This window comes from Saccostrea echinata, unplaced genomic scaffold, assembly GCF_033153115.1.
Source record: "Saccostrea echinata isolate AGI-Se365-2 ecotype Australia unplaced genomic scaffold, CSIRO_AGI_Sech_v1 ptg000010l, whole genome shotgun sequence".
Taxonomy (NCBI): domain Eukaryota; kingdom Metazoa; phylum Mollusca; class Bivalvia; order Ostreida; family Ostreidae; genus Saccostrea; species Saccostrea echinata.
Window position 1 is genome coordinate 3,231,716 of NW_026889759.1, and position 25,051 is coordinate 3,256,766.

General features: G+C 31.3%; 1 protein-coding gene across 2 annotated transcripts; it reads left to right on the plus strand.

The window, feature by feature from the left end:
- Positions 1 to 1,177: 1,177 nt before the first annotated feature.
- On the plus strand, positions 1,178 to 24,558 carry LOC133184601 (uncharacterized). 2 transcript variants are annotated; one of them, XM_061319688.1, is made up of 4 exons: positions 12,731 to 12,755; positions 15,562 to 15,648; positions 22,912 to 23,034; positions 23,403 to 24,558. In XM_061319688.1, exon 4 carries the CDS (start codon positions 23,406 to 23,408, stop codon positions 23,931 to 23,933), a length of 528 nt encoding a protein of 175 aa, XP_061175672.1. In that variant the 5' UTR covers positions 12,731 to 12,755; positions 15,562 to 15,648; positions 22,912 to 23,034; positions 23,403 to 23,405; the 3' UTR covers positions 23,934 to 24,558. The 2 variants fall into 2 exon arrangements, with proteins under 2 accessions (XP_061175671.1, XP_061175672.1); XM_061319687.1 differs by lacking the exons at positions 12,731 to 12,755; positions 15,562 to 15,648 and adding an exon at positions 1,178 to 1,304 and having other exon boundaries at positions 22,912 to 24,558.
- The last annotated feature ends 493 nt before the right edge of the window (positions 24,559 to 25,051 follow it).

The following is a 25,051-nucleotide window of genomic DNA, read 5'->3' on the forward strand; positions in this document are numbered from 1 at the left end:
ACGAGGGGACAGAATGTGCCTTGCAGATAAATAGAAGTTTCCAATTAAGATATTCCTTTCTACTTTAAAAAATCCAAGAAACTCTACTTTGATTGTTTTTTCTTAAAATACGCATTAATAACCATTTTATACTGAATATTATCAAAATTATACATGTAGTAGCTGTTGTTGACCACTTCTTTATGCGCTACATATAAACATATATAATATATATATATATATATATATATATATATATATATATATATATATATATATATATATATATATATATATATATATATATATATATCAGACCTACATGTATGCTCATCTTAGTAAAAGAATAAAGTTGAGTAAAAAAAAAAAAGAAATAATATTAATAATAAAATTGAGAAAAATATCAACATATCCATTCTTCAATTCAAACAAAAAAAAAAAAAATACTTGCTAAAACTACTAACTATTGATAGGAAAAATAAGATAGATTGAGAAATTGAGGGAACAAAACTTAGACTGTCCTCTGGTTGATTTTGGGTGTGTTAAGTACAGTGTATGTTTACTACTTTTACAAAGTACTTTTCCAAGACCATCGAAACTATTGGTATCCAGAAAAGACTATTACTTTCCTTTTTCTTTTTTATGTTGTGGCTCCTCAATTTAAAGGTCAAAATGACAATTATTGAATAAATTGCAAATTATGAGGTTAACTGGAGTTAGAAATTATGCCTACGACAAATTAGCATGTTACAGTAACTGACAATATCAGAAAGATTTAGATTTGGTTCTGATTTGGAGAAAATTGCTTCCAAAGTTGAAATGCAGCGAAATCTTTCCCTTTTTCATTTATAACGATTAACAATACCATATCACAATAATTCAACTGCCTGTTCGAGTTTTCACGAATACAGCTGATTGAGAGAAAAATGGGTTTAATTCGAAATCAATTTCTGCATCTTCCAGACTAAAACAACCCTAGTGTCACTCGATTTTATCAAAATAACAAATGGCTCAAACAAGTGTCATTATCAAATTATACACGGAAAATGGCCACGTTAAACCTTTTCAGTCGCAGTAGGCAGTCATTGCCAACTGTGTGGATGTCAAACTCATAAATGATATTTCACGACCATATTTAATATTTAATGGTCTTCTCTCTTCCCGTGAGTAGAATTAAGTCCGCCATGTTTAATAGTATGTCTGCGTCGAGATTACAACGACATCCGCCGTCTGCTAAGCGAGGCACGTGTCGTTGGATGAGATGGCTATCGGCTTATGGTGAAGATAGAGACCAATTTTCTCGCATCATCATTCCTTTTGACAAGGTACGTATACTATATTAGTTTTATCAATATGGCATGATATATGCATAACAATAATTTTGTTTCTTGGACTTATTAGGAAAATTTTTATTTAATATGCAAAAGGTTTCAAAATTTGAGGCATTTAATTATTGAAAGTACGGTATGAAATTTGTTTTTAAAATAATAATAGGTAGTATCAAGGACTTATTAGAAAATATGCATGTAATAGGGTTATCATTAAAGTTTACTGCTAAAAAAAATTCTTTTTTAAATGTTTGATTACTCTTAACCAAAGTAACTTTGACATACTAACACATAACTTTTCTGAGAGATATACATGTCATATATAGTCGTGGTGCTACAAGGTCCCTATGGAACTATTCCGATAACCATATCTCCTCTTTATTTTTGGTAAAATGTTCAATTATAAATTCATAAAATGAGTTTCTTAAATCAAATTGCATAAGTAATATGGGTATGATATGGATACATTACTCCGTGGAACAATTTTATGTTCAATAGATATTCAATATTGTCTTGTGAGATATGCGTAAAATTACAAACGTTATGGGTATAATTGAGAAATATTCCATTTGACCAAATTATGTCTGTATACAGTACGTTGGCTAATAAGGCATTTGTTTACCATACCAGAGTTTATTTACCATATCAGACATAGAGAGAAGTAGTTATTTTTAAAAATGCTTACCTCTACCTCCCAAACGAATCAAGGAGATGTAAGAGAGCACCAAAGATAAATAAACTTTCAAGTAAGAAGCCTAGCTTAAAGATATTGTCTGCTTTTTAAGTACATGTATATAATCATGGTACAGCTGTCATATTCAACCAGCAATGTTTATTTTTTTTCATGTTCTTTCCACGCTCAATAACATTTTAAGATGTAAGTCATTTTTATTGACTTTTGCAGCACATATTGAAATAACCCCGGAACATCTTATTGAATGTTTACCTATATTCCTTACATTTATTAACAGCCGTTTCATTCATGACTAAATGTTAAGATTAAAAGAACAGACTATGGATATGTGTATTAAATTAATTAGCTCCGTCGATCGTTGTACCCAGTGCTTTTCTTTTCCTTTGTTTAACTAACTAACTAAAGGAATTCATAATAAATATTACCGTTGATTAAGATACAATTTGACATCAAAATTCTTCGTATGAACTAGAATTTATCTCTCTCTCTCTCTCTCTCTCTCTCTCTCTCTCTCTCATTTTTGTAATGATTACGAATGGAATATAATTGCATTCCTAACATTACAGAAGATAAATATACATAGTGGCTCATGTGGGATCGATTTAATGGTCTATATGATGTGTTAAATCACAAACAGAATCCTTAATTAAATTGGTAGAACAGTATAAAAAATAATTATAATTATTATCAACATCATTTTTTTTTAATCAGACAGAAAATTAGAAAAAAAAAGTAATTAATCATTTTTCCCCATTTGATAAAATAATATGAAGAAGGGAGAAAGAGAAAGGGTAAAGTGAACAAACAGCACTCACATCTTTACGATGAAGCTTTCTCTATCCATAAACAAAAAATGAAGATGTCAAAATAAATAATCCTGTCCTTATTCTTTTTAAGTTTTATTTATTTATTTTTTTAATTATTTTATCTAGGAATTTCTTGATTTCTCATCATTGCAAAATGAAAATGCGGATGAATAAACACCTTACGGTTTATTAAATTTCTTTTACAGTCACAAAATACTTATCTTTTCATGTGATGTGGGCCCTATTGGATATGTTACATTTCTTCTGTAGAAATCAAGGACATGAACTATTTCAGGTGTATGACTGTTAAGCAATGAATATTTTAGAGGAAAAAAAAAATTCTAGATAAGAAATATGTCTCAAGAAATATAAAGTCATTTTTCTGCTATGTAACCGTTCGTATGTTAGTTTGGGAGAGTGAATAATTTGATATTTTAATCAGTAAAAAAAAAATCATATCATACTCGTTTTCTTTGAAATAGATTATATGCAGAACAAATCTCAATGACAATAAATCATTGCCCACATTTGGTCCCTTATCATCGGAGCAATATTCAATTCAGTTGTAATGCTTTGAAATGGAGTACTCAACATGATGTTTGTCTCAATTCCAATATTGATTTTCATGCAACATATATGTCTACAAAGGTCATTTGAAGGTTTTCTACATTTTTTTCATATTTTATATGTTTGTGCTATTTTAGACACTTTTTCCCTCAGAAAAGTAAAGAGAGATTGTCTATTTATTTTCATACAGTGTATTCGCTATATTATAAAGAGCTTGCAGTTTGTGTTTCCTGAAACAAAAACTAACCTTAAATTGACGACTTAAGTAAAAGAAAATGAATGAATTCCAATTCTTCAAGTGACCATTATAAACACTTTCCAATTAAATCAATACTCCTTAATTTTCTTAAGTAGTAAATTAGAAACTTTTGGATTGTTGTAATTTAATGTCATTGGAATAGGGTGTCAAGTTTGACCTTTGCCTTGTTCTATATTTTTTTTTATCCTCCCTGATCGAATTTGATTTTTTTTGTTCGTTGAATAAAAGGAATTACAGACACAATTATTATTTTTATTAGAAACTAATTATACTGTTCTACTAAAGATGAGTTTTGAAATGAACTCATTAATTTTTCGCCGCCAAACATAATTTACAAACTTCAAAATTTACAAAATTCAGGGCATATTAATAAATTCTTCTCTTTGTTCACGTAATTTTGCCGAAGTTTTGATATTTCAAGACGGTGATGTTGTTACAAGTCAATAATTCCTCTTGGTGCATGTTTCTACTCATGCTAGGTGGTAGGTTTTTTTAACGTTTGAACTGACGCAGTCCGTAGTCAATTTTGCATCAAATGTCTAAGCAATGCAATAATAAATCAAATGCCTAATATCTGAGCTCATGGAATACTAACCATCTTCTGATTGCTCTGTAATTTGTCGGCATAATCTCATCAGACCTGCTAATCCCTGTTCTGGGAAATACATTCAATTTACTCATTTTAATTTCAATGTCAAAAACTCCTTGTGGAAGGAGAATTAATTTTCCTAGAGTTGAGATAAATGATACGAAAATAAAATTATCGAGAACTACAAATTCAAAGCAACGAAAGATTTTGTAAAGATTGTCATTATTCTCTTGCAAGTTTGAAAGACGAAAGCTACCATATAATGCTAGTTTGTATATTTTTAAATTTTGTGAATCATAATAATGCTAAATCCTAAAAAAGGATAAACTATATTTCTGTAAAAGTATCAAAAAGATTTTGAAAGCCATCGCCGAGAACATTTGCGGATAAAATTGTAGGGGAACGTCGCAAAAATGGTCAACTGACAGCATCTTTTCTTAAAAAAATATTCTTGAACTTATCTCTGTTCATCCTATTCCGATTGAACTGCTAAGAGTACTTTGGCAAGACTCAGAACCAATCCTTTATAGCTAAAAAAAAAAGATTAACTGACAATTAATGGCTAAATTTGTCTGTTTCCATGACAACTGTGGGAATTTGAATGTTCTGAATGTTAACTGCACAACGACCGTTAGTGATCATCATTTCTATAAAGTTACAACAAGGTTGTCACAGCTTTCTGCAAGAACATTGACGGACAAAATCATTAAAATTTGTAGCTATATTGATCACGTGATGACAATTTTTCTTAAATAATCGTTTTTTCCGTTCATTTTTTTTAAATCATTTTTTTGTTTGTAGCAAATACTTTACCAGAATAAAGCTAACAACACTTTAAAGTTTCAAAAAGATTTGACTGGCAAGTTACTGAGAAAATTGAAATAAAAAATTCTAACGTTTACTGTTTCCATGGCAACGGTGGTCATTTGAATTTTTTTTTTAAAAAAAAAAAGGTGATTGTAGAACTACAATTTTTTGAAGTTATATCAAGTTTGCAATTCCGAAATTTCAAGAAGGTGATGTTGCTACGAGTCAAACCGCAATAATTCCTTTTGGTGTGTGTTTCCACTCAAGCTAGTTGGTTTGAACTGACGCAGCAGTCTGTAGTCAATTTTGCATCAAATGTCTAAGCAATGCTATAATGAATCAAATGCCTAATATCTGAGCTCATGGAATACTAATCATCTTCTGATTGCTCTGTAATTTGCCGGTATAATCTGATCAGACCTGCTAATTCCTCTTCTGGGAAATACTTTCAATTCATTCATTTTAATTTCAATGAATAAAAAAACTCCTTGTGGAAGGAGAATTAATTTCCTAGAGTTGAGGTAAATGATACGAAAATATTATTATCAAGAACTGCAAATTCAAAGCAACGAAAGATTTTGTAAAGATTGTCATTGTTCTCATGTTTTCAAGACGAAGACGACCAGTTAATGCTAGTTTGTTTATTTTTCAATAGAACAAAATTTCTGTAAAGTGTCAAAGATTTTGAAAGCCATCGCCGAGAACATTCGCGGACAAAATTATAGGTGGATAGTATCTTTTCTTAAAAATTATTCATTCTCTCTGATTATCCTATTCCAATTGTATTGCTAAGAGTACTTTGGCAGGACTCAAAACCAACCCTTTTTAAAAAGTTTTAAAGATTAACTGGCCATTAATGGCGATAAAATGAAATTAAAGTGTAATCAATTTTTGTCTGTGTCCATGACAACGGTGGGTATTTTGAAAGTTCTGGATGTTGACTGCACAACTACAGTTAGTGATCATCACTTCTGTAAAGTTTCAACAAGGTTGTCCCAGCTTCTGCGAGAACATTGACTGGCAAAATGATTTACAATTTGTCGATAAAATAACTCTTTAAAGTTTCAAAAAGATGCGACAAGCAAGTTACTGAGAAAAATGAAATTAAAATCTCTTATTTTTTCTGTTTCCATGGCAACAGTGGTCATTTTGAAATTTAGAAAAAAAAATTTTGATTGCACTTCATTTTTTTTTTTTTTTTTTTTTTGCGTTACATCAAGTTAAAAGTCAAAAGTCAGTGATAATATGTCGCCCGGACTACGTTCGAGGTGACATAAAATTAAGATATTTAGATATTCCCAGAAGTGGAAAGAGGCTTCGTCACTTTAATGCATTCCTTATATTAAGCAGATAATTCTGTTATATTCTAAGCACCTTTCAACGACAAAACGCAATCGTAGTATTAAAATATATGGTCATGTACGAGTTTCTGTTTTAGTGATTGCAAACCCAAGTCTCATAAAAAATGAAACCTTATAAAATTCAGATTCGTCAAAACCATTTATGTCGCCCTGAACGAAGTCGGGCGACATTGCCATTGCTAGATCTAAAAAAAAATCCGCGAATGTTCTCGCAGATGGCTGGGAGAATCTTAATGAAACTTCACAGAAACTCTAGATGTGCAATTTATATATGAAATAAATGGCTACCTTTCCATGGAAACAGATAAAATATGCATTTTTATATCGTCCCGAATGTTTAGGGGCGACATATTGTACATGTAATTGATAAACCTGCTATTTTGTCCGAGTATTTTCCTTCTAGATGACTTGAACATTCTTAATGAAACTTTTCAGAAGTGATGATCAGAAACTCTTGATGCGCATTAAACTTTCTGATTTATCAAAATTGCCGCCGTTGTCCATCCTTACAACGTCAAGTGCCCTGTTTCAACTCGTTGACATGGGGACCCGTGACAAATTTCATTCGATATCTTACGGGCTGCGCCGTCACGGTAGCTCAGGCGGTAGAGTGCTCGCTCCGGGATCGGAAGGTTGTGTGTTCGAATCTCGGCCGCGACTGACCTAAGTCGATAAAAAATAGGTAGCGACTGTTCCTTCGCCAAGCGCTCGGCACTTTGAAGTGAAAGTTGCGGGTCCTTCGGATGAGACCTTAAAAACCGAGGCCCCGTGTCATGGTAGGCGTTGGCACGATAAAGAACCCTCACTGCTCGATGGCCCTGAGTGCCGAGTAAAGGTCTAAATTTGAAGCCCTTCACCGGTATATAGTGACGTCTCTATATGAGTGAAAAATTCTCGAATGGGGCGTAAAACAACATACAATTAAAATCCATATTACAGGCTGACTGCAGCGTATCTTTCGGGGAAATTACAAATCTTGATTGTTTTTCTTATCTCTCAACAAATCACACTAAGCCTTTCGATGCTAAACAAAGCGTAACACTTGGATTTTTAGGTGTCAACAGATTCCGTTCTGTTTACAATATCTGTCTACTTCAATTTGATCGGTGCTTTTCAATGAGAAAAGCAAACCGGCATAAAACAAAATGGTAGCATGGCAACGAGTTCACACAGGACCCCTTGTGAGGATGTCCATTGCCATGAAAACAAATAAAATGTGACAAATTTTATCCTTGAATGATATCTCAGATGGCTTGGACAACCTTCATAAAACTGCACAGAAATAATGATCACCAACTTTAGATGTGCCATTTACATGCATTAGAATTTTTTAAAATGGTGACCATTGCCATGACAACGGTCGGCCAAACTTTCGCACACAACGAATGAGTAAACTAACAGTCTGATTTTTTTTCTCTTCTGGGACTTAAAAAAATTGCCGTCACATAATCATTGTGTTAGACAACATGCGCTATTGCTTGCAGTAATAAAAACACTCTAGTTGATATTTCATATTGCTTAGCATCAAATCTAATGAATACTAGGGTGTTGTTGTTATAGACTAAATATAGATTACTCAGCATTACATGCAATTTTTATTTTTTATCCAGTATTATCCCAAGGTCACTATATCCAGTCAAACTTCAGATAAGTCACGCTCAGGGGTGTTGTAAAGTGGCCGACGGTTTGATGTTTGATGTTTTATGAAAAATAGCATGTCATGAATTGTACATCATAAAATAAGGTCTTTATTTACATCACTGAAATCTTTTATCTGCTCCATTTTCCCTTTGATTTAACACCACTTTTACTGGAAATTGTCGGATAGATATAAAACCTATTAAGTGTTATAACGAAAGTTTACGTCTAACTCTACGACGTCATATCACATAATAGATGTAAAAAGGAAAAGGAATTTGCCATTTATACATCAAGGAGTGCAATGAACTGATTATAATTCTTAATAACTAGCTTACTGAGTTGATTCATGGTCAGTCGAGGGATGCTGAATATTGTGAGCAAAGGCCCAAACCAAGACGTGAAATGTTTACATACAAATATTATAAAGTTTATATTAGAAAGACGCTCTTCATTGAAAATATTTACGTGGTCTTTGGAGATCAGGTCTTCCAACAATCTGTTGGAATTTCTATGGATACTATTCAATGGACTTTTGCAAGAAGCACTGACTTTAACAGTCGACAGCTTACTTTGACATTGAATTAAACCTATACCTTTTGTAAGGAGGTACGGAAAAATAGATAAGAAAATCTTAATAGTGGTTATAGGTATTTTGTTTGGGGCACTTACATGATTAAGTGGTATGAAATCAACGTAGGAGATGATGGGAAGCAGAATTACAGAGCTTAAATTATTTATTCGTGAGGGTTAGTATATTCCTTCAATCTCTTTTTCTGAAGGAATCAAATAAGGAAGAAAAATCATTCCGGGAGGAAAACTAAGCAGGAGTTGGTCAATGTGGGAAGGGAGGGGTTGAGGGTAGGGTTATTGCCGTTCTCTTCCTAGACAACGTAATATGTGCTTTGAAATGGACCATTATTATAGTTTAATAAACTGTTAAGCTTAATATTTATATCGCAATAGAGCTTCCATATACATGTACCATCCTAGTGAAAAAGTAAGCCGTCGATTGTAAAAGTCAGTGCTTCTCGCTAAAGTCCAATGTTTGTGCTCCTTTACAAATAGGGTGTTTTTTAATTCTTATGAAGCAGAATTTTTATTAAAGAAAAATGAAAAAAGAAGGTTCTTGTTGTTGCCTTCTATCTCGATGTTGTTTGATTAATATACAATACTTATTTTTATTCATGCGTTGATTCGATTAATCCAGCTGAACTCGAAATACATGATACCACATAGTCTGATACATCTTCTCCTAGAGTAAGAAGTTGATGGGAAACTAAAAACTAAACTTTATGAAAAACGTGATGTCTTCAACTTTTCTATCATCAAATTCACTTATTCTTGTAGCAATATACCATTATCACCTTTATACCATTATGGTGCATACATGTATATATCCCAGTTGATTCGATAACAAGAGAATGTTCTACGTACGGACAATTTCTTAACTGCATGAGGCTGGTTACTGACAAATAAGTAATCAAGAGTATCAACTTTTTCTCTTAAAGTCAACATTTTGCAAATCCCATGGTCGATACAATGACAAATTGCAATACAATCTGCCGTCAGGTCAAATGTTGTACAAATTTTTTGTACAGAATTACCTATACATTTCTCCGTTTACCCGATCATGACGAAGGCACGTAGTTGGGTGTGACCTGTCAACAGGGGATGCTTACTCCTCCATGGTACCTGATCCCACCTCTGATGATTTTTGTGGTCCTTGTTTGATCTGCTCTAAATGTGTATTATTTACTTTAATTTTACTTTTGAGCGTGATTACTATTCGTTTTCTTTACATTTCGTGTTGTACATTAGAGACGACCATATAAAAAGAAATTAACCTCCCTCAAAGAATTGTTTTCAAAAGACTCCTCGATCGCATTGTTTCTGCTTTTCTTTTTCTGACAGTAATTGGTATTTCGTCACACTGTTCTACGTTTCCAGTCCCTTCCTTTTGTTTATAATATTTGCATTTACTTTGATAAAATGTTAATCCTATATATCACTTGTGCAGGATCAAATAAACATCATTCCTTAAAAAGAAAGTGACTACAAATTTCATGTAGATTTTCCGTGATTATTTTGTATTAACCAAACTTTATTTCTCCACTTTGAAACGACTTTAAATTCCTTTTCATCTCTTGTCTCCTGCAATATAAAATGGATTGCTGTCATGTCCGTAACTCATCACCAATATCCGTTGGCTCTTACAAGGATCCAAAGTATTCAGAAAATGTGCACAATAGGTCAACCACAATCAATACAGAAGATAATTAATCATCTTTATCATGAGCAAAAACACATGTCTTCATAAAATACAAAACCAAATTAAAAATTATGATACAGTACATAGTCCTTTATCAATATATCAGAAAATACAAAATTTACTATGAAATTTTAATTGAAATTCTAATTTAATTGAATTAATTCTAATTTAATTGAAATTTTAAATGAAATTCTATGAAACTATAAAATTATTGTGAAATTAAAAAAAATGGATCAATACTTTGCATGTAGATAAAATTCAGAAATATATGATATGCTACCTATAAAAGATTTCTAAAAGACCGCAGTGTGAACAGCAAACTACAGTGTACACATAACATTTTCAATAAAGGTAGCTAAAGTGAAAAACATGTCTGAAAAAGAACCTTTAACAAAATATCTCATTGCATTTTAAGGACATATGCAACGTAGTTTGAACTTTATTGTCTTTCCCCCTGGCGTTGAAGAGTTCTAATACTTAAAGGAACTGTGTGTTACATTTTAATGTCTATATATGCTGTTGTACACTTCAACACAAGTTTGGATAAACAAAACATCTAGAATATATGTTTAGTAATTTTTATATATTTTTCTTTGAATTATATAAGAATTTTCATCAATTTATATCTTTTCAAAACCCTTGGTAATGCATGCTGATTTTTCGTCTAGGAACATCTGATGGCACAATAATCTTAAATTAATAATATCTTGAAAAATTATCAGTAGATAAGGTACGTTGCGTATGTCCTTAAGTTGGTAAGTCCACACACACACCCTCACACACCCTCACACACCCTCACACACACACACACACACACACACACACATATATATATATATATATATATATATATATATATATATATATATATATATATATATATATATATATATATATATATATATTAGAATATCTTTCATTCATAAATGAATTAATATCTTTGGTCGTATCAACCACGTCTTTGCGTTTATTACTCATTGGACTTTGAAGTTAAACACATATTCCGCTACAGTAAGCACTAATGCGATACTTCAAGAGAAAACAAAACTTAAGGTTTTTTTTTTTGTGGTGAAAGCGTCTTATATCAATGTACAATAAGTAAAAAGAAAATACTGAGGAATTATGTTAAATCGTGGGAGTCAATGTTTGTGGGCAAGCAAAATGTTACTTGTTCGCGGGGACGTAATTTATGGTATATTCAATGAATCAATATGTTTACCAAATAAACTTTCGTGGAGATGTAAATTCGTGGGTAAGGGTGACCCACGAAATCCACGAACATTGGTTCTGCACGAACAATGATGATTCCATAATAAGAAAATAATCAATGGCAAATGATTTTGCAAATGCAAAAATCGCAAAAATAATTTTGGGGGAATGTTTACTGTAAATATCATAATGCATAATGGTATTCAGCATAAATAAGATGAAAAGTATATGGATAATATCGACTGTCAACATGAATAGTTTATTGTCAACATTAATAAGTAAAAATTTGAAACAATCCTAAATGAATATTGGTGGTGAAAACAATGTTCTTGCATTTTACAAAAGAGATGTCTTTCTATTGGCCACACTTTATTGCTTTTAAAATTTTTTACTCAAAGGTTCCTTTGTTGCATGTAAACTAGATATTTTTTGCTTGCTGAAGCCGGAAGAACATTTTCTGTATGTTAATTTTGACGGTATAGCTCAATGACACTTAACAGAATGTCAAACTTAAAATAGAGCTTTGCAGATACTTGCCGAAAGTTTACCCTAATATAAGCAGGGCCTGATAAAGGGTTTATAAAAACAGCTTGGTATACCAACATATTTATCAAGAAATATATATTTCTGCATTCCTATGTAAATGGATGTTTAACGAGTATCTGATGTATGACTTGACATCACAAATCTTGATTAAAATGTGACTGCGTACTGACCTATTATTGCATCGTTTTCTGTCCATCAAAAAAAAGGAATCCTTTTCCTCCAAAGGATACAAATCTCCTGTGGGTAAAGCTGTAAAGGGTGATTGCTGGACACTTTGCCCACGTAATCCCCACCAAGCCTCAAGTAAGCCTCTTTCATGACAATCAAATCTCATTTACTCGAGCCTGAGAATCCAGCCTGTATTCAATTTTAAACGTTGTCCTATAATTACACCATCGATTTTGGGTTTATGTATTCAATTCAAAGTGGAATAAAAAGGAATCAGGAGAACATTGATAATTATTTAACACAAAAGTAAGTAAAGCATTATTATTATTTCAATAAAATAATTGTTTATATTCTTGCGAGGAAGGTAGAAATTATTTATTTTAGAGAATAGTTCTTAGTAAACATAACAAAGCCATAGTTCTTCATCTTGTCTTCAGAGAATACAAAAAACGACAAGAAGTTTGTATCTTACATTGGATGCTGATACCTGGATGAGACCTGGCTGGAGAGACTAGAAACCTGGTTTATGAAGGTAAACCTTTTTCTATAAATAAAGTTAAATTTAATCCAAATGACTTATTATTTATACTCAATGGTTGTTTGAAGCTGAACACTTTCTTGGTATGTTATAGGCAAAAAAATTTTCAAAGGCTACACAGTTTTAAGCATTAAAATGAATTTAAAAAAAATTGAAGAAATACTTAGAATCTTCTCCATATTTATTATATGTCGAATTCTTTCGGGGGTCTGTGAACATTGCAAAACAAACCTCTATGCAAACATTTCTCTTTAAATTGATGTGTTGTTGTTTAACTTCCCTATCGAGAATTTTTCACTCATATGGAAAAATTGATATGTGAATGACAATAATTAGCTTTTTAAACAACCTGGTGTTGAGACATCGTGGCTTATCGTAAATTGATATGTGAATTACAATAAGCCACGATGTCTCATTGTAAATTGATATGTGAATTACAATAAGCCACGATGTCTCATTGTAAATTGATATGTGAATTACAATAAGCCACGATGTCTCAACACCAAGTTGTTTAAAAAGCTAATAAACACAGAGAAAGACTTTTATTAAGGCAGATATGAACCTACATTTTGATAAAACTGTCCACATAATTGGCAATACATGACTAAATCTGCCAGATGTTGCCAAGCTTTGTATGACATCGTGCTGATAGCCCAAAGATTACCCCTAGAAATATTCTGAAAAATGCTCACTTCAGTGTCAATATTAAGAGCATCCTACAATAAAAAAAACTTATTGAAAAATCTTCTACAACAACCAGTGATAATCAGTATACAAATAATAGAGTAAGATATCCAGATAAGTTATACTACACACTTCTGTGTTTATTTTGTTCATAGTTTTGTTTCATAATTTAGAAAACAATTTGTGTTTAAAATATCTATTATTGAGGTGAAGAATTGACAAGACTCATTCAATAATTGCAAAGACTTTAAAAAAAGAGTTATTCTTAGAGTTTATGTGTTTGTAATCTTGATTGTTTCTATATATTGAACAAATCTGTGCTTTCAAAGTGAAGAATTCTCTGTTAGAGATTCAAAACTGCAGTAGCCAATAACTGCAGTCATATTTGTATTGATGACTTAATCAGAGATTAGGCAAGGGGTTTTGCATTAATATATAATTGATAATTCAGAAATCCCTATTTGTTTAACTCCATTCAAATAAGAAGACAGACAAAGAAATAACAACGACTGTAAGCACTTTAGACATAGGGATATCTCCAAAGAACAATCGATGTGATATGACAGAAATGGCATATTCAGAAAATACTGTCAAGGAAAAAAAGTAATTGAGCCACCCTCTTTAAAGTTATTTTATAATTATTAATAGTGGAAGTACAGATGAGTTTCACTTTTCTCACTTTTTTGACAGCTTAAACGTTAAAGTCAAAGTACCATAGCAGATATATGTCGAAACCAAACATCAATGATAAAGGAATGGTTAGACCAAAGATATCTCCTATAACAAATCTTTTGACAAGATTTTGCTCTTAACGTCTGTCCTGTCTTATATTAATTTTACATCGCACATAAATTTTTTTCATAGTAATTTTCCATACAAATTTATAGAAAAATACAAATATTTATTTTCTGATTGTATCTGTTTTATACTTCCATGAATATATGCGACAAGGAAATATTACTTGGGAGAATTCAATACTAACAATGTGTTCATATGCACTGTTTCAACTTTATCTATGGTTTCCTGTGCAGTAATTAACTGTAATTATAGACTTTTTTCCAAGAGATGATTATGAATCCACTGTAATCTTTTGTTTTAGAGAAAATCCTCTTTAAAAGCATGCAAGCTTTGAAATTCGTATGATCGATGTTTTAGAAGATTATAAAGTATTTTTTTTTTTCTATAAAAATTGTTCATTTGTCTTTTTTCGTTCGATCTATATAACTAATCTCAATGTAATAGTCTTATTTAACTTTATTCAACACATTCATCAACAAAATATCATACATTGAATCTGGGGGGAAATCTCTTTATATGGTGTCATACAATCATTGAAAAACAAGATTTCTAACTCCCCAGAGTGGTGGTTGTTTTGATATGATGCACTTTAAGCAAATTAATTTGATTTCTAGCAGACTACAGAGAAAGGTACTAATTAACTTTGATAACAAAGTTACTGAAATATGATAAAGCATTAATTAAGGGCCTGATGTCTTTCATATCAAAGCCAAGGCTATTCCTTCATTAAATTGTAATCACAAAGCACGGATTGAGATATTTTCTCCACTATAATAATACCAGCTCAAACCCACTGATTTACAATCTTGTGACATTTGAATTTATTATTCCTGATTTTGTGGACAAATGATCTAAATAACACAACGCTTTCTAGAAAAACCTATATAAAACAAACCAGAATATAATAAAAACATATTAAATAAATAAACAAGCGTAAAAGACAGTTAACTCTAAGGATTGAAATACAATATGCGATTTACAATAAGCCATCATTGGGTGCTATAAGGGAGAAGAAATAAAATCAAATTTTTTTGTCAATATTCATTTTTTGATTTGAAATATAATGTGGAAATAGACAACAAGTATTTTGGAAATATTAGCAGAGGTCTATAAGACCTTTGACCTATGGGTTTATACTCTGAGAACAATCAATTGTTAAACCGAGGCAGGCCACTGACAGATAAGTTTATGTTACAGGGATTTCAACAACCTCGTTAAAGTCAGTATTTCGGAAATTCTGTGGTCGTTATAATGACCTTGTTACTATATATAACCTATCATTGGGTTCGTTAACTTCACCTTTTTTTTTTTATTTCAGACAGTGACAACTTGATGGAAAAGTAGCAACTTGATGAATGAAAATCAATGAGAACAAACATGAGAACTAGATAACGTGATTGATGGCGTGAGTAGTGGGTTTAATCATGGAATAGGTATTAGTATACAAAATTATTTACCAACAGTCAAAAAAGTCTTATAAACATTATTGTCAATAAGCAACAATGTTGTTTTTTTTTTTTTTTTTAAAAATGACATTTTTTTCCCTAAAAATCTTCTTTGCAGCTTATTCATTCTCGGATTAGTCAAAGATCATGAACATACTCTGATCCATTCAATCCATTCATGTCATGAAGAAGATTTTTTTTAGAACTCTGAAGAACTATAATTGCAATCGCAAAAATTGACCTATTTATTAAAACTGAGAAAGCGTTCACCCAAGTTTAGCATGTGTTTCCAATTGACGAATTTACAATAAGGGAATTTCAAAATTCAAAGACTTGCAATAATTCTTTCCCAAAATGCTTTATCAATTCCCTGCCCTTGTTTTCCGATACCCTTTACATAAAAATACAATTATTCTAGGTATTCGTATATTGTACTAGAATGCAATGAATGTTGTTGCTTGAGAGATGAGTCCTCATTATATGTATTTATTATTTTGTGTTTCTGTTCAATCTTAAGTTTCTTAAGTAAATTATTTGAGAATCGTGTTGAGGATTGATTTAAAATATTGTTGTTAACAAAAGCCTATTGGTAAACTTCAGGAATATGTTTTGTCTTGAAGTTTACATTCAAATACCATCATCACCTACATATGGTGTTTATGTCTCCCAGTTGATGCGTATGATGTTTTGCGTACGGACAACACATAAATCGAGGCAGTTACTGATAAATAAGTTGATGTAAGTTGATGAACTCTAGAGGATATCAACAATCTCGTTTAAAGTCATTATTTCTCATCAAATTCTATGGTCGATATAATGACCTTTTTGCAAATGCAACCTGTCGTTCGGTCGAATGTTGACTGACGTGTTTAAAACAGATTGTTTCATTATTTCCATAATATAGTGGACTACGGCGTCATCCATTTACCCAATCAAGACAAAGGGCTCACAGCGGGTGTGACAGGTCAATAGGAGATGCTTACTCCTTCATGGCACCGGATCCCACCTCGGAAGTTTTCAGGGGTCCTTGATTGCTCTGCTATCAATCAATTTGTATTGTTTATGTGGACTTTTGAGCATGACTATTGTTTATTATCTTCATATTTTATCCACAAATACCCCCTCCATAAACTTCGATTGTTTTAGTAAAGAATAGATAAAGGTGTCTTTTTATGCTTTAAAATTTTAATCAACCTCTCCTTCTGACATGTTGGACACACATACACACACATTTATACATTCAAATGTAGAGAGGTTGATTTTGCTATTGATTTCTAGATATCAGTCTTCCTGAAAGCTAATATTCATTAGTCTCTTAAGAACGGTTTAATTGGATTACTACATTTTAAGAATCTACCAATCGATTTCTTCAAATCTATATTTTAGTTTGGAAACATTACACCGAGTTTTAATTAAATTATTATGCTGATCCAATGTCTGGATGGGTGACGTATTTTTCAAGTAATTCAAGTACACACTAATTTCTATGACTGAATCGAATTAGAAATTCTTAAAAGTGCCAATTTATCATTGCACTTATCATATACTGAGGAAAATTAATTGCGCTAAATTTTGAGTCCATTATTGTATTTAAGTTTATAGTAAGTTATCTTCATCTTCTCTGTTGTTCACAGCGTCGTATTTGGCAAAATAATAATTTAAAAAGTAGCAATAGATAAAAAGTGGTTTATCAAGAATATTTAAAAAAGAAAATATTTGATTTAAAGTATGTCCCAATGTCATTTTTGCATTAATATCAAAATACATGTCACACGTACATTGACTTTCAAACTTCTTCCCCCACAAACGTTCTGCTTTGAAAAGATCTCTCGCGTTCAACTAGTATGTATCGAATCAACAGCTAATTCGAAGTCTACGGGGATTTACCTTAAAGTAAATAGCCACCACTTCAGAAAGGGATCCATCATTATTCCTATTTCCCTTTTCGTCAGAAGCGTAATGAAGTAGCACACATGCAGAATCGATTTAGAGGTCACATAAAACGACTACTCCCCTCGGCAGCAGTCGCCGAAATTAACATTGTAAATTTCTGTAGTCTTGGAAATTTTTGTCATACGGGTTTGTCGTATGTGTTTAATCTGACTAGAAATTATTCAGAAATGATAAAAACTTGTTTAATGTTTAATGTTTTTTTTATTCGTCCATCAAACAAATATGGAATTATTTGTTTGCACTAAAATTGTTTTTTTTTTTTTTAAAAAATACTTCAATTACAATATGAAGGCAAAGAACAGTAATCTAACTCAAAGTCCATATGAACAATACAAATTTGGAGCATAGCAAACATGGACCTCTAAAAACATCAGAAGTGGGATCAGGTGCCATGGAGGTGTAAGCATCTCCTGCCGACCTGTCACACTTGAGTTTTTCATTGAACGCTTTTTAATCTAACATTTTTAGAGCAGACAAAAGTAATCTCTATATTTGATTGATGATTGAAAAAAAAATCATTAAAATTTTAAGTTTTTATCATTTCTAATTATTATTTTTTTTAGTTTTTAAAAGCACTGGGGCTCAAGGAGGCACTAACAAAATCCAAATTTCAAGGTCCTTCCAGTCATATACAAAACAGTTTTTGATTTATTTTCTCTAGAAAATTTAGATGAATTTAAAGAAGAGAAAAGGAAGAGTTGACAAAGTTTTTAATTTTCATCTAGCATGCTTATTAAATCACAAACAAATTCACACTTAAAAGGTCTACAAAATAAAAACTTTTTTTTTTGATGTGACTAATATTAAAAGAACACAGTCATTATCCTGCTAAAGAAATGAAAATTACACCTTAATTCCTTAATCATTAGAAAAGATTAAATATTAGAAAAGAGTATAAAGTGTGAAAGTTTTCAATCAAGAACTGAAATGAAGCCTGGATCAAAGTATGATTGATTTTAATTTACAACATACACAAAAGCATCGTAAAGTTAGGATTAGGGGGCAAACCTTCTTCAAATTTGATAAATTTTCATCAACTTTAATACTGTTTGCACTGGAAAGTAAGTCTATCTTAAATTTTCACTTACAAAATGAATGAAAATAGTGCAGAAATTATTTGTATATTTGAAAGAGAAGTTTCTTTGCGTTCCATGTTTTCTGAAGATGTACATTAAAATTGAAAAAAATCAATGAAAATTAAGGAAATATAGAAAAAAAACAATCAATTCTGCTACCTTTTCTTGATCTTTGTATGTGTTATAATCAGAATTTTTTCAGAAAATAATATTGTCAACGCGTGTTGTACTATATGTTATAATCAGAACTTTTCAGAAAAAAATATTGTCGACACGTGTTTTACTATATGAATCATTGCAATGTTATGTTTGTCACCAATAGAAAGTTGAGAAGCAAAAATGGGTCTTTAACCTACCTTGTTATTCATCAAATAGAAAAATACAAGTGTACTTATATGTCAACGTTCTCTTAAGATACTAGTGAAATATCCTATATCCTACATCGACCTTGGTAATTGAAGTCGTGATTATCTGTTTTCTATTGGGATGCAAAACAACTCTTTAAAAGATAAGTTAATACATCGAATAAGAGTTATTTAGGTTTTTAGGAGAATATAACCAACATACTAGGAAGAAGCAAAAAAAGATATTTCACTTGATTCCCGGTTGACTTTCATCTTCTTCATTAACAGCCATAAATATTCAGTCAATATACTTACATTTTCAACAAAAAAAAAAAAAAAAAAAAAAAAAAAAAAAATATATATATATATATATATATATATATATATATATATATATATATATATATATATATATATATATATATATATATATATATATAGAGCATGGCCCCACCCTATTCTGACTTCTTACCTGCCTCTTTTCCTAATCAACTGTAGATATTGTAATATATATTCTATAATTTCTATGAGAGAATATCGATGGAATATAGTTGTGACGATACTGTTTTATTACAAGTAAAAACGGTAACACCAGAAAGCATTAATGCAACGTCAATACGTCTGTACAAGTTCTAAGGGTAAATCATATTCGTAAGTCATTATCAAGATTTTATCGTAGACGCTAATTCAAAGCGCGTAAAGGAGACGTAAAAACCTGTCATATCGGCGATCTCCGATTGTGGTAAAATGGCACAGCAAATAAGATAGCCAAGTTCTTTTATTGATAGTTCAGTACTGAAGCCATATAATTTACAAAGTATTAACGAAAGTTTAATTTCGATCGATAGGTGTTCGTTCCTGCAAATTCATCGAAGATTTGTTTCTTAATAAAATGTTTCATTGGAACAATTTTTCTTTCCAGAAATCAAATCCGAACACTTTGTTCAAAAAATGAGAAATAAATTAGATATATACTACCAAAGATTGTTCATGGTATTGTCTGGCTTGTAAGAGTGCGAATTGATGTTGCTCGAGGTCTTACTAAATGAAATCTAACGAAAGATGGAGAAATTGTAACAAAATGACCTGCAGGGCAAAAGTTTAATTTTTACTAATTCAAACTATGAAGATTAAAGTAAAAATGGATAAAATTTTTCCACTGCAATGCAATAAATGTATTTTCTGGATAATGTGGTGTTAAAAATGCATTAATATTTGTCTGTCTGACTTTAATATTGTACGTATGACTGAGACCTTAACTAGCTCGGGAAATGAAAGACTCAGATTAGTGGTAATTATTACTTTTGAAGGATGACGTTTACTCAGGGTTTTAGTTGACACAAACGGAATGCTAGAAAGTACAAGATGTTAATTTAAAAAATGTTCTAAATGCACAAAATACATGTAACAATGTTTTAACTCAGTATTAATTCAAAAATTTGATATTTTCTTATTTCAAGAAAATATGCAAGAACAAAAGTAAATTTATAGTGACGCAGAGGAAATTCGGACTAAATTTTTAATTTTAATTTTTTTTCACAATTTTTTTTCTTGCAATATTGTTCATAATGTTATGATTTTGTGTGATTTTTAACACCATTTTGCAAATATTTTGTGTGTTGATGCTTATATTTTATTTTAAATAATGCAATAAGGAATTTCAAAAATATGAACAAAAACCATTCCAGACAACATATCTTAAGAATTTGATCATTGACCTCATATAATTTTAATGTCAGCAGAATAAGGACAACAAAAGTAAACTGTTTCTATAAATAGTTTACAGTTCTTATCATTCAGATTTGTGTAATATTAGATTAAAAATTGGTAAAAATTAGAAAATTGACAGAGGAAATTTGGACTGGAATAATAAACAATTTTATTGTTCCAACTGTTATTGTTTTTTTTTTATATTTAGCAAAACTATTCCATTTTGTTTTCCAAAGAGTTTTGTTAATTGTTATATTTTGTTTATAAAAAAAATTGGTCATATTGTTAAAAAAAAAAAAAAAAAAAAAAAAAAAATTGAGGTATTTTCCAGGAAATAGTCATTGGTCACTAGCACGTAAAGTAGTTATTTGAAAGTGAATAATAACATTACAATCATTCTTTAAAAATTTACACTAGGTGGTTTTTCATTCTTATCAGCGGAATTTTTTTTTGTCATCTGAGTAAACGTCATCCTAAATCAGCAATTCATTTATCTGTCAGCCGGACTTTACTTTTAATGACGTAACTGATATTCTATCTGTTAGATTTTAATTAGGTAACCTAACTTTTTTATATACCATTTAACATTTACCATCTCCTTTTGTGATAATGTACACTTTGCGAAAGATATAGCTATGTTGGTTAATTTTAAATTTTTAATTATGTAAAATGTATTTGAATCATGAAAAAAAAGTTTCTTCTTTACCAATATGCATTTATTCATCCGGTTTAATATTTATTTGTCGCTGCTACTTACATCCTATTAAGATAAACAATCATACATATCAACTTTCAACACAGATTTTAAACGGTGGTGCGGCATGGGATTCATAGCATACCTTCTTCTATAGGTGTTAGAAATATTAATTTGTAAGATTTTTTTGTACACACCTTGTTAAAGCCGGGATATGGAGATTTCTCACACATTTTGTGATGGGGAAGTGTTCTATGATAGCTCAGCGGGTGACATGGGATAGACGGGTATCTTTATTCACCTGAAGCATTTACACGGCCTACGCATAGAAAAAAGATTGCAAACAGATCAAATTGATATTGGAAAAAAAACTGATAGCGACGGATCTAGAAAATATTACAATTGGAAATTGCACTCTTTGAATTTTTTGCTAAAATGCATCAGTAAAAGATATATTTGATTCTGTTCCATTTTTAATTTACTCAATGTGACTTTGATAACGTAAAAGTTTAAACTATTTAGGACTATGATGAACCGATTAAGTCAGTGCTAAGTCTGTATAAATTTCATTTTTGCAATTCAAATCAGTCATTTTTGATATCTATGAAACAATTTTTCATAAAGCAGGGCAAAATTAAGAAGTGACCTCTTCAAATGAATTGTTAACAAAAGGGTATAAATGTATACAAAGAAAATTTCACAATATAAACATTTCATTTTGGGTACTAATATATTAAGTGAAAGGGGGGGGGGTGAAAAAACGGAGCAAGATGTCATACATTGCAAGGAGAGGTAGAATGCTGATTTATAAAGAAACAGATTTATATGAGACCTTAACGTTATTTGCAAATTTTAGTTGCCTATTTGCATGTCAGTTTCGCTTTAAAATCAAAAGGAAACCTCCTCCTAATATCCCTTTGAAACAGAGAAATATTGCTTTTTTTTCTTGCAAAAAAATGTTGAGATCAGTTGCATGTATTAAAGAATCGGTTCTTTAACAACATCTTTTTCGATCGATACTTGCTGTTCGTCACTTTGTAGTGGGATACCAACATAGTTTCACATATCATGATTTAATCAAATACGATTAGAGTCGAATAACATCATATAAGTACTAGTTATTTTAATATACTCGGTATACTGAGTTCTTCCTTCGATGTTTGCAGAAAAGGCGTGTGCCTTCTGCCGTCCTCTGAGAGGAACTTGGAATTCTATTATTATCCAACGCAACCACAATGTCTTATAATGAAAGCCCATCTACTTAATTGTGCAAAACGAGGCATGAAAATTATAATGAAAAACTACTGAGTTTGCATACAAGTTCATTTCATTTGATGGTCTCTCTCATTAGGGAAATCTTGAACATGGAAATTTTACTGCTGTGTATAATTAAAGGGTTGTGTTTACAATAACTTAGATAAATGAGTTAATTGTGCTATATTTCAGATATGTTATGAAAGCTCTCCTGATGGCCATTACAAGAATATTGGATCAGAAGAACTGCCAGATTTGGTAACCCGGATGCCGTCACATAGGAAATACGAGATCGCGTAGGAATACTGCAATACGGTAAAATGTCAAATGTTTTTATATTGTCTCACAGTGCTAGAGTTAGTAATAACAATGGATGTAGCAGCTGACAGTGAGTAGAAAAGCTGTAATGATAACAAATAAATCACCTTAATTAAAGGAAGAAGCTGCTTGACTCCGCATCCAATATTTCTACACAAGAATGGGACTGTGATTTCAGAGTACAATGACAAGTTTATGCTTTTTCCGTTAGTGCTATAATGGATAAAGGGATGATGTAAATTATTGTTCAGCTTAAATAAAGAGTAGAAATTGAATTTATGGTTGACAGATACAGAATGTTCTGAAGTGCGTCTCTCTGGACCCTTTGTCTCTGATGATTTCTCATTTCATTTCCTTGCACGTAGAAAATGATGGACATAACCAGCAAACTTCGCTTTCGGATAAAAACGGCAAACGAGACATTTGAAGCCATGGTGGATAGCTACCACACGGACGAGGACGACATCGGGGCCTTATATTACGTCGTGGCTGTCGTCATGATTTACGGACTCTCCATCGTTATGATGATTGCGTCACATATACGCAAAAACAAACAAGACAGTCAGTTGAGGAGCTATCTCAAAGAAATGTCTATTCTTCGCAAGAACGACAGAAGAGAACGGGTTTACAATCGTGTAGCCAACGTTCCGTCTAGTGCTAAACCACTGCTGGGTAAAACTCGGAGTGATCCAAAAAATGGAGCCTTACAAGAAACTGACGATGAATTCAATGATGTGAGGATGACGAGTAACGGCGATGAGACCAGTGACTCAGTGTTTCAAATGTCGTATGAGGACACATCGGAAGTTGTTACTTCTGTCGAAACACAGAGCAGAAAGTCTAGTAGACAAAGTAGTACCCAATTTCAAGTCATTGATGAAAACGTACCTTTGTGACCCGAATTTCTATGTTCGAATATATGTATTCATGTCTAAGGATTTGAACATGATTTGAGAAACGTGTGTTCAGTGCGCTATTTTACAGGAAGCTCAGACAGTTTGGAAACAAAGGGTACGTTTTGCGTCGTGAAATGATTAAACCATATTATTATAAATCCATCGAATTGTTTAAACATTTTTTTTGCATCCTGTTTTTATATATTGTGTAATTTCCGTGAATGTTTTGCAAATTGTTACTTACAACTTTATGTTTTAAATCAAAAAATCTTGGAAAGTTGAAACAATATGTGTAATTGTATCTATCGGTCGTTGTGTAGCAACGTGTTATCTTATGAAAAAAACTCTCAGTTATCACGTAAAAAATAAACAAATATACTTACTATGTAAATTTGTTTATTTTTTACGTGAATACTAAGAGTAGATGTGTAAAATTCCATGTGCAAGTTTACGTTTTTTTCCGTAACTTAATCTTTAAGTGTTTTTATGTTGTCCGTTGATATTGATTTTGTTGGGTGAAGCTCGAACCCTGAAAAACTTGAAGCTCAAACTCTAGGAGTACATGCAACTTTTCTTTTATTCTATATATGTGAGTATCTAAAATCACATCATCAAATTGTCATATGGTGGTAAACCAAATTATTTTTATATGTAATAAATGTAATTAATTTTTCTCGGTTTTCGATTTATTTTCTATCAAAAATACATGTATACTTAAATGTATAAAATGTGCAATCGGCCATGAGAAAACTTCGAAAAAAGATTTCAAATATCCCGTGAGATTTTTTATGTTAAAACAAAATGGAATTTTTTTTAAAGGATTTTTATTCCGTTCAAAGTTTGAAGTGTGCTTTAAAGTAACAAAAAGAGATATAAAATCCACCATTGATAAAATTTGGCATTAATGGATTAATTTGAATCCCTCAGTGATATAATTGTATCATATTCAACTTCCTTGTTAAAGCTTCTGTCACACCACGGAGATGGCACGGCGTTAATAAATTTCTGGGATCGCCAATGGAATTTTAGAAAAATTATGCAATTTTTTTTTAAGTTTTAAAAGATATAAAGAGATGTCGCGGCGTCCTGAAGTTTCTACAGAGCTTACGCGGCGTGCT